At 50.1% G+C, this 10,746-nt stretch overlaps 1 protein-coding gene across 1 annotated transcript; it reads right to left on the bottom strand.

Moving 5' to 3' along the window:
- Positions 1-4,171: 4,171 nt before the first annotated feature.
- On the bottom strand, positions 4,172-10,471 carry LOC144096984 (longistatin-like). The gene is made up of 4 exons (XM_077629790.1): positions 9,924-10,471; positions 9,304-9,390; positions 5,598-5,719; positions 4,172-4,355 (listed from the first exon to the last, which is right to left on the bottom strand). Exons 1-4 carry the CDS (start codon positions 10,136-10,138, stop codon positions 4,276-4,278), a joined length of 504 nt encoding a protein of 167 aa, XP_077485916.1. The 5' UTR covers positions 10,139-10,471; the 3' UTR covers positions 4,172-4,275.
- Positions 10,472-10,746: the final 275 nt, after the last annotated feature.

The following is a 10,746-nucleotide window of genomic DNA, read 5'->3' as shown; positions in this document are numbered from 1 at the left end:
TACCGCCAAGTCAATGAACACACGACGCTCTCAAGATGTCAATCGATATGTGCCCCGAAGATATGTGTTTCTTGGTCCGTTTTCTTAGCGAGCACAGGTCTATACTCAAGACTGCAACGTTCCCAACCAGAATATTGTTCGATATGTTGTATGTTTCAGTTATGTGCTACGCCTGAGACGTGCGCGAACTTCTTTTAGCCTTCACGTGGTGTCTGGTTTCCTGTGGACGGTTGTACCGATTCCTCTATGCGATTTTCCCCCTATTATCTTCATCTCTGTACCTTTGCCGTGATTAGCGGCGCCTTCTGTTTACTGTTGCCGATCTCTGATTATTACACTAATTGTGATCGAAATGCTTGAACTGTTTTATCGTCCTCGTCGTGTTCGTGTCCAGTACTACGCGGTTACTAACAGCGTGTTCATCAAGGAGCATTTGAGGTGGTTGTGGTCCTATTAGCTTCAAGAGGAGCTCCACTCGTAATCATGCATGACACGTTTTCTCCTCTCTAAAGCATGAATAAATAAAGGTATGGGGCTTTGTTTTGCGCCAAGGGGTTAGTAATCGCTGTATATTTAATAGCCTTAACGTGAGAAGCTGGGCTGGTTGGTACGTATTCATGGTTAACGTGCGAATATTTTTTTTTGAATAAACGTTCATTTGAGGGTGAGCGCTTGTCTTCTCTGCGTCTTCGTCTTTTTTGAGCTCGTTGACCATGAATGTATTTTTAATAGCTCTTGTGGTGTGATCGAGAACGAGGGTGATCGAATGCGTTCGATCACTCTGTGCATCCGGAGCTTTACGTTGTTTCGGAGCAGGCTTCGGACGACATTCCCTCGCAGCAATGAGACCTGCCGGATCTATCCCTGCGGAATTCGTCAGCTCGCTGCAAGCTGCATGCACTCATATAATTCACTTAGAAGTCCCCCGGAATTGAGGCGTTTGTTCAATTCCTCGCACCATATTTAAAGACCGGAGGACTGAAGAAAAACCAAAGATAACTGGTATCACTGTAAAGAGTGAAAAACAGCCTATCCATCATATTCGTATCCTGTCAGCATATTCGGGAACAAAAACAGCGAAGTTCAACAGTCGGGACACCGTTACACAAGCGCTATATTGTGTTTTGCGTTTACGCAAATAAATTCACGTTACTGGGTGGCCTAATAGCTTGCTTGCATCGCTTTCGTGTAGCCGCCCTAACTTCGGTGCTTCAGCCCTGCAATTTGGTGGACGTTATCACTGGCGGAAGCAGGCATCTTGTTGAAGCCTTTGTCAAGTGCGCAGACTTTCATTGAAGAGTTTCAGGCGATGAAGTGTTTATCACAAATCTGTAAGATGGCGGTTTCTTCAATACGTGGACGATACGCGTGCAGCCGGTGGACGCATGCGGCTAAACGGCCGCCCTTATCTCTGCATATGAAATATACACGTCTTGATTTACGTTCGACATCAAAGCGGCGTCTACATAGCCTGCAAACCAAACAGGCAGGCTTTGTGACAAGTTAAGAGAACAAAGTCCCGGCCATAAGTGACCCGTAAGTGGAACTGCGAGGCTAAGACACCGCTGGAATTGTCCTGAGGTGCACAGAGTTTAGTCTGTACTGGGCGTCTAAAGGGTGAAGGCCAGGGCGGTAGCGATGAAATCCGCAAAGCTATAAATATCTCCTCCTCATAAGCCACCATTCAACCATGGGTGTCAGATACACACAGCGGCACGTAAAGAAAGAAAAGGGTTGTTGGCCGTTTAAACCTCGTGTCGTAGCTTTTGGTGAATTAAATTGAAGCTCCACCGTCGATCCCGCCGGCTTGTTGGGCTGGTTGACGGATCACTTCGTTGAATCACTAACTATTCGATCCGTAATCTTTTTGCTTATGTGAATGCATCTCATGTAGCAGAGGGTGGCAGAAGGCTATAGGTGGGCGGATGAGATTAGGAAGCTTGCAGGCATAGGGTCGGCGCAGCTGGCAGAGGACAGGGTTAATTGGAGAGACATGGGAGAAGTCTTTACCCTGCAGAGGGTGTAGTCAGGCTGATGATGATGTTGATGATGATGATGATGACATATGCCACTGCACAGGCAGAAGCAGCGCATGCATTAGAAGAAGCAGAAGTTGGCGGCCTCTCGATTGTTCATTATCTCCCCAGGACTCGTGTTGGTTTACTCCTTGGAATTAGCTACTGTCCTTGATGCCGAATTCGCCATCAGGCTGCACACTGATACTTTTTCTTGGCAGTCCCGCGCTTGCCTCGGCTGCTTTCCGTGGGTCCCAGAGCGCCTCATTTTCTTGCCAGGCTTCTCCGCCGAGCTGCTTTCTGAGGACGCGCTAGTCGAGTGACGTCGCCGCTTTCCCGTCCGCTTGCCGTGTGCGCTGCTGCTCGACGAGCGTGAAGTTCCCGACCGGTGGCGCCTCCGGCCGTGGCTCCTGGAAGCGCGGCTGCGGTCAGAGGACGTTGAGCTGGCTCGGCGGCGAGATCTAGAGCGGCGCCTTCCTCCAGCGCTGCTGTGCGACTTGCGTCGACTCCTTCCGCTGCGCCTTTTGCCACCTGCGGTGCTTCTCGATCGGCGGCGGGTGCGAGTACCTCGCTTTGCCCCGTGGCCTCCGGTTGAAGACACATTTCTGGACCGGCGCCTCCTCCTGGCCTTGGGCTTGCTTGTGGGTGAGATGCTTGGCGAGCGGCCCTCACGTCGAGTGGCCACAGTCCTGACACGACGCCTGGACCCCCCGCAGTCCACACCGTTAGGCAGATGTTGCGCGCCTTTCGTCTTCTCGGCAGCTGCCGGTTTTGGCAATGGGGGCGCGGTTGTAGGTCCAGCGCCATGTGGCGCACTCTCCTGTTGTACCTGGGGGAGCCCCTCAGACGCGCTCACCTCGGTGCTTTAGTAGTGGTCGCCTCCTGTGGACCAACGTTGACCACGTCTGCACGAGCGACTTTCTGAGGTGCTCGCCTCGTAGCCGGTTTGTGTCTTCGATTTCAAGTGGGGCCGACTGCTCCGTCGATGGTTCCTTCGACTGCGGCGGTGCCTAAGTGGTCCGAGCACACGAGCGTGAGGCAACCAACTTCTGCTTCTACTAATGCATGCGCTACTTCTTCTTCTACTGTGGCATGTATCAGTATTTTATATTTTTCTTGATAGCACAAATAAAAAGATAATAAAAGGACAGCTGTTGCGACGTCCGTGTGCGCTGGCTTTTCGCTTTTTATTTCGTTTCTTCCCCCGCCCGTATCTTGGCCTAGCTCCCTCTGTCGGCGGGGACTCGCTTCTGAACTGCAGCGCTGCAGCCGCCCGAAAGGAGAGAGAAACACACAAGCGATTAGACCTGTGCTATGCACCTGAGACAAGCACGAACTTCTCTTAGCCTTCACGTGGTATCTGGTCTCCCATGTAGAGTTTTGCCGATTCCGCAATGTCATTGTACACCTAGTATCTTCATCTCTGCACCTTTGCCGTGACTAGCGGCGCATTCGGCTTATTGTTGCAGATCTCCGAATATTACACCAATTCCGATCAAAATGCTTCAACTATTTTACCGTCCTCCTCGTGTTCGTGTCCAGTGCTGCACGGTTGCACTCACGGTGCTCATCAAGGAGCACTTGAGGTCGATGTGGCACTATAGCTTCCAGAGGTGCTCCACTCGTTGTAATGAATCAGGATATGTTTTCTCATCTCTAAAGCATGAATAAATGCGAGGACATTCCCTCGCAGTAATGAGACGTCCCGGATCCATCCACCCGTAATTCGTCAGCTCGCTGCAAGCTGCATGCACTCCTTATAATTCACTTAGAAATCCCCGGAATTGAGGCGCTTGTTCAATTCCTCGCACGATATTTGAAGACAGGACGACTGATGAAAAGCCAAGGGCTAGACCACTGGCATCACTATATATATACAGGGTTAAAAACAGCCTATCCATCACATTTGAGTCCTGTCAACATATTCGGGAACAAAAACAGCGAAGTTCAACACCATTACACGAGCGCAAAATTGTCTTTTGCGTTTCTGCAAAGAAATCCACGTTATTGGCTGGCATAATTGCTTGCTTACATAGCTTTCGTGTAGCCGCCCTAACTTCGTTGTTCCGACCTTGCAATTTGGTGCACGTTATCACTGGCGGAAGCAGGCATCTTGTTGAAGCCTTTGGCACTACCGGCAATACATGTGCGCACACTTTCAGCGAAGAGGTTTAGGCGATGAAGTGTTTATTACAAATTTGTGGGATGGCGGTTTCTTCAATACCTGGACGATACGCGTGCAGCCGGTGGACGCTTGCGGCTACACGGCCGCCCTTATCTCCGGATATGAAATATACCCGTCTTGGTTTACGTCCGACTTCAAAGCGGTGTCTACATAGCCTGCAAGGCAAAAAGGCAGGTTTTGTGACAAGTTAAGAGAAACAAGTCCCGGCCATAAGTGACCGGTAAGTGGAGCTGCGAGGCTAAGACACCGCAGGAATTGTCTCGAGGTGCACGCAGTCCAGTCTATACTGGGCGTCTAAAGGGCGAAGGTAAGAGCGGTAGAGATGAAATGCGCAAGGTGACAAAGATTTCCTCGTAAGGCCCGTTTCACATGCGAGCGATGTTCGCCTGCGACGCTGCGAATTCTGTCGATCTGCGACTGGGGAAGGCCGTCGGTCTAGCCGCAGACGGATTGCGATCGATTCCCGTCCTGTTGGAATTCAGTCGCAGCGTCGGTGTGTTCGCCCTGCGACTGACCAATGGGGAGCGCCGAGACGCCGTGCGACGTGAGGTCACGTGAGAGCCGTTGCCGCGTAGGAAGCAAAACTGTTTATTCTAATGAAAACTTATGATATACATTGCCTTGCATTTAAAAATACGCTGGTCATAACATCAACACATTTGGTGTAGCGTTGCTGTCGCGTTTATTCATGGGTTGCCTATGTAAACATCAAACAACCTTGCCTGTCCCGGATTCGCTGGGTACGCGTTGCATGTGAAAGCACTGACCGGAAGTCGCACTGCGGCGTCACCAACTAGGCCGACTATTTTCGTTCTAGTCACAGCGTGTGAAACGGGCCTAAGCCACCATTAAATCAGGGGTGTCAGATATACACACAGCGGTACGTAAAGAATGAAAAGGGTTGTTCGCCGTTTAAACCTCGTGTCGTACCTTTTAACTGAATTACGCTGAGGTTCCAAAGCTTGCTGCCGCTGATCACCCCGACTTGTTGGGTTGGTTGACGGATTACTTCATTGAATCACTGACTGATCGATCCGCTGTCTTTATGGTTGTGTGATCGCGTCTGATCTAAGCATCATTAATTATAATTTACTAAATTATTAATTGGCTGGCTGGCTGGCTGGCCGACCGACCGACCGACCGACCGACCGACCGACGGACGGACGGACGGACGGACGGAAGCTATTTCTTGATAGAAGTCGCGGGTTGCCTACCTAGGCTCGGTGCCGACATTTAAATGGACGCGAAATGCAGGAACGCTCGAACGTGAGCGGCCATTTCGGTGCAGTCCAGAGAACCTCAAGGGATGAAAATAATATGTAGCCCTCAAACACATCATTCCTCGCAGCCCATTGTGCACCATGGGAACTTGAAAGCGGGAATACCGGGATACTCACTAATGATTGATTCTTCGGGGAGAGTGCGGTTCTCAACGCCGGCCTGATGTGCAAAGCTGTGTAACATGGCCGCTTTTATCTCGTGGCCATCCAGCAAATTGTTGTCGTCAAAGTCGTGCATCCTGCGGAGCCCAAGGTGAACGGGGAAATGGAATTCTTTGTCGTAGAAAGCCAAGAACTTTACGCACTGAAAATAAATGAAAACTGCACATAACTTCATTATATGTTTGTGTGAGCAAAGATAAAAAAAATACACTTGCCCTGACCTCAAAGACATTTAGTTGTTTCCTGAAGCATTGCTGCACGACGTTTCAGTAATCACTAACCAACTAACGTTTTGACTCGGTCAGTTGCACAACATTTCACAGCTACACAAGCAGCCGTACGCATATGAGTTCCCTAGCACAGGCGGCTCGCAGCAGCAGCATCCTGTACGCAGGAATCTTGCGCTGAACACTATCATTTTTAAGCATTCTTAAAACTGCTAAACAACTAGGAAACAAGCGACTAGCAAATAGGAAAAACTCTAATAGCTATGCCATACATGACGCGTAATGAAAGTAGGCGTTGTAAAAAGAAAAAGCGTGTATAAGAGACTGTAGGCTCGAGCAAGCAGACATACAGCCCCGTCAAAAGTGTACAGCCCAAGAGGTTTGCTTCTAAGCTGTTTACCGCGGCTCCCTGACTCATCTAGCAGTCCAAAGCTTGGGATGATTGAGGACCTGAAGCCACTCCTCTTTCGAGAGATTACTGTCGCTGAGGATGCATAACGAGGCAAGCAGTAGGCCTCGCAACCAAACCTCTGGGGCTGTGCACTTCTGACGGGGACTACGTTAGGATAGAGATGACCGATGCTGGTACTGCATAGCCACTGCACGGGCCTACTTTTATAGAGGTGCCACCCGGCTCGGGCCCGTTCATTCCATGTGCGACCCGGCCCGGGCCCGTCCCTACAGAAGGCCGCTGTAGTCCCTGCCAGGCCTGACGGGTGTGGGGAACCTTTTTCCCCCTCCAATTCGATGCGGCCCATCCTCATTATCGCGCGTCAGGAAAGCGCCGGTTGGACGAGTAGGGAAGTCTTCCTCATGGTGGAAGCGAAAGCAGCGACGGGAGCGCCACCTCGTAGGTCACGCGGATTTCCGCGGAGCCGGCGAGGTTCTCTTCGGGATCCGGCCAGCGTCAAGCGGTTGCAGCCGCACGCTCTCGTCACCTTCCGCGAAAGGCGCACGGGGATCCGTCGTGCCTTGCCGCTGGACTTCTGGTTCCAGGCAGCGAAGTGAGCGCAGCAAACGTGCGCTCTCGTCACCTTTCCCAGCAAATGCTAGGGAATGGCTTTGCCCCAAGAATGCGGCGCGCACGGGAAAACCCGGCTGCCATTGTCGGCGCATACAAACGTTCGCCGCCGATACCTCCGATGTCGCGCCCCTGCCCCAGCCGGGAAGTCGGAAGCCCTTCTTACGTAGCCTTCTACTTCCGAGGAATGCCTCGTTAATGCTTCGTAGCTAGCTGGCCTCCTCTGTTTATTAATTGCAAGTGTAATAAATAGAATATGAGTGTTTACGCTTTGTTGTCCCTCCCCTTTGTTCCCTCGAGCACAAACCCCTCTGCGGTTAGCGAGCGGAAACGCTGCGCTGCATCCGTGGAGTGGGAGTGCGGGGGCGGAAGGCTGTTCCCCATATTTCCGCAAGGGAAAGGTTTCCTAGCCTCTCGCAGTGCACTAGCTACATCAATGGCCTTTAGAGAGAGTTGTGTGAAGAAGCAGGTCACTGGGAGGAAAATTTCCGTAACGGACGTCAATTTTATTCAGTTCGTCTGCGAAATGTTCCCCATGAATAAAATCCTCTTGAAGACGTCGCCCGGTCCTCTTGGTATCCATGTTTTGTTGCCTTCGCGGAGGCAAGTCTGCGCTTCTTCTTTTCAGTGCTTCCTGTTTTTAGCCCACTTCTCTTTGCTTTTTATTTTTATTTCCTTCTTTACTACTGTCGAAGTTCAGGTTCCCCTTTCAGAATTTATTACAAGTACACTAACAACTTCTACGCAAGCAGTGCGGCTGCTCGTTACGGCAGCCTCCGGTCTCTAAATAGCTTCCTGGAATCTTAGCGTAGCTGACCCCATGACACTGTAAGTTCCTTTTAACCGTTGAGTAAGCCTTCTCCTTCGGAAAAATACAAGTCGCTTCGGTTCCCGAAAGCGCTTTCCGACCACGAGACCTCGTTCAATGGAACCGCGGCCGAATCACGTGTCGCACAGTTTCAAGAGCGGCGCACTTTGCTATAGCTTTCAGACTAGACACTGTTTCCGCGTAGCTGGCGCCAGCCCGCTTACCTCCTGCTGTTGCATGCATGAGTCTTTGGTTTAGCCTCACACACATATGCAGGCACACACATACACATGCGCGCACGTACGCCTAGCTGCAGCTCAGTCTAAATGTGGGAAGGCATTCCAAACCGCGCGCAAAACAGTTACATTCTGTGTTTTTCAGTTCAGGTTCCTTTTCTCCTTTTTCTTCGAGCAGCGATACAGCGAATTTCGGTAAAAGAGCCCGACAACAGCACTTGGAGGCTAAAACTTCCATCCTGACTCAAACCTGAGATACGAAAAAAAAAACGACTGTTTTCCGCGCTTCCGCGGAGCCGTCGGCTTCTGTCTTCTGCACTCACACCTCGTCGTCGGCCGTCCTTAGTTGCGGCAGCAAATATTTCCTCTCCTCTGCTATCAGAGAACCAGAGTGTGAAAAAAAAAACGGAATGGACACAGTCGTCCCGAAAACGCGCGCAAAACGTTACTGGGAGGAATGGGCGCATGCTCGACTCCCTACCCTCACCCCTGAATCCGCCTCTACGTGAAGGAAGGTGGTACGTTGTCTGCTGTGGCGACAAGGATTTCAACGAGCATGGACTCAACCGAGCCTGGAAGAAACCTGCGCTGCTCGAACCGCGGGCCGGGCCTGGCCGTGTATGGGCTATTCGTTAGGACATGGCCCGGCCCGCGAGCCGGGCCGTGCACATTGCCTTTCCGGTAAGCCCGGCCCCGTGCAGTACTGCTGCGCACTCAATGGCACCATTGTTGGCGGGCGAGACCCAGGCTTGCGGCCACTCAGAGAAAAAAAAAAACAATCTAGCTGTTATCTGTATATTCTTATTTAACAGTCTTTGTCAAAAATATACTGCCCAAGGTATCTGCTTCCAAGCCGTGCAGCCGGGCTCTTAGGCACATTTAACAGTCCTGAGCTTTGCAGGCTTGAGGGCCTCAGTTGCTCCCGTCTTCGTGAAAATAGGGTCCCGGAGTCTGCAAGAGTAGCTGCGCTGCAGGGCTCACCCTTACAAAAATAGTCTATAGACAGTCTATGGACTTCTTACAGACTATATTGCCTTCCTATAGATATTTCTTTTGGTGTGTTCACAGTGTATAGACCGTCTACTAAAAGTGCATATAAATCTATAGATTGTCTATAGACTGTCTATAGAATTTGTATTGCCTATAGACTGTTCTTTAAGGTTTCTCTATAGTCCGTAGCCTCTATAGACGGAAGTCTAAGGACAGTCTATAGACTGTCTAAAGAAATTTTTGTAAGGGCAGAAGCAGATCCCTTGGGCTGTATACTTCTGACAAAGACTATACATCGTTTCCCTAATTGTAAGGCTCTCGTAAAGTGTTTAAACACGATAAAATATGCACCACTCGCCTTGTTCGCGTTACGACTTACCTAAAATAGTAGAAGTACAATTCTTCCGTTGACATCTCCCCGGTACTTTGAAGTTGCATGATCTTTGCGACGTCTTTTTTTATGTGCCTGGACAGAATGGAGCAAACTACGTAATTAACGGACATTTATGACACGCACCAAGTCATTTAGTCCAACGAGAACACCTCGCTGAGAGTCCGGAATTAAGCCCGTCCGCTTTTACCCTGAACTATATAAGGTGTTTCGCCTAAGATTTCACACAATTTAAAAAAAAATAGGCTTTTTGAGTTAGAAGAGCGCTTTTTTCGCCATAGCATTGTCAGCGATGAAGTACATCTGAATAGAGCTAAAGGGGGCTAACTAGCAGGCTGGTTAACTAATATTGAAGTTAGATTTTAACTATTACTATCAGGGTCCTTTATTATTGAGAGACGTGCAGCCTACCGTAAGTAATATGTATGTCAGTTTTTAGAAATTTGGTGAACGCGATTACCCTCGCGGCGCAGTGGTCCAACAAATCTTGGCTCGATTTGGTTCGATGTAGACATTTCTGGTCGACGGGCTGTAAACTGGCGGCCTTACATAACGTTGCTTAATTTAAAAGTTTACTTGCTACCAAAAGAAAACCGACTGAAACTCACTCCAAATCACGGACCACCTCCTTGGCAGACCACTTGTTATGGAGCTCGGCGACCGCTGGGCTGGACGGCTGCGGAGCATTTCCTACCACGCCGTAGAAGTTCGCAAAGCTTCCACACACGCACGCAACAAACGTTGCACAACGCAGCAGCCGACTGCCGCCAGTTTCGCCAGTTGCCGCGCCGCACCGTTTCGTGCGGAAGCAAACGGCCAACATTTCCCAGCGCGGCGATTATTGAGAGTGACACGTGAGATCAGAGCAGAGCAGACCGCTCCAAGTCACGCAAGGGCTCACTTTGGGAGAGTACCTCGACTGTGTGGAATAAGCAAAGGCAAAAGCCGCATTGACGTCGCCGAATGACGTGGCAGGAAAATGTAGATCTTCCAAGGGCTTTTTTTTTTTTCTCCTTTCGCGGATCCTGTTATTTCCTCGAACTGAGGCGCTGCGCACGCTGTCGAACGGCCTCGCAGCTTCAAGAAAAGGGGAAACTCAATGCGGCCATCTGTTAGACAGCTGCGCCTACCGTAACGCTGGCGGGGAAGGGGGCTTTCAATTCTCCGGGTATATTATGACTGGTAGTTGACTCGTACGCCTTGGAAAGAAGCTTGACTACTCGCTTCTTTTTTTTCTTTGTTTACTGGTCACTACCGCTAAGCTGTCAACCTATGGTGGTTAAAGTCGGCATTGAGGTGGAGGCAGTTTTAATTCCAACACATTAGCTGTACAGGTGAGTTTGTTACACATCTATTTTTTTATCTATGTTGCTTAACAGTATTAATTTGCCAGTTATGCTTGTTACTCGTACTAGCTGTACAAAATGCTTC

Source organism: Amblyomma americanum, chromosome 7, assembly GCF_052857255.1.
Source record: "Amblyomma americanum isolate KBUSLIRL-KWMA chromosome 7, ASM5285725v1, whole genome shotgun sequence".
Classification (NCBI taxonomy): Eukaryota; Metazoa; Arthropoda; class Arachnida; order Ixodida; family Ixodidae; genus Amblyomma; species Amblyomma americanum.
Note: the sequence above shows the minus strand (reverse complement) of the source record. Positions and strands in the feature narration are given on the sequence as shown.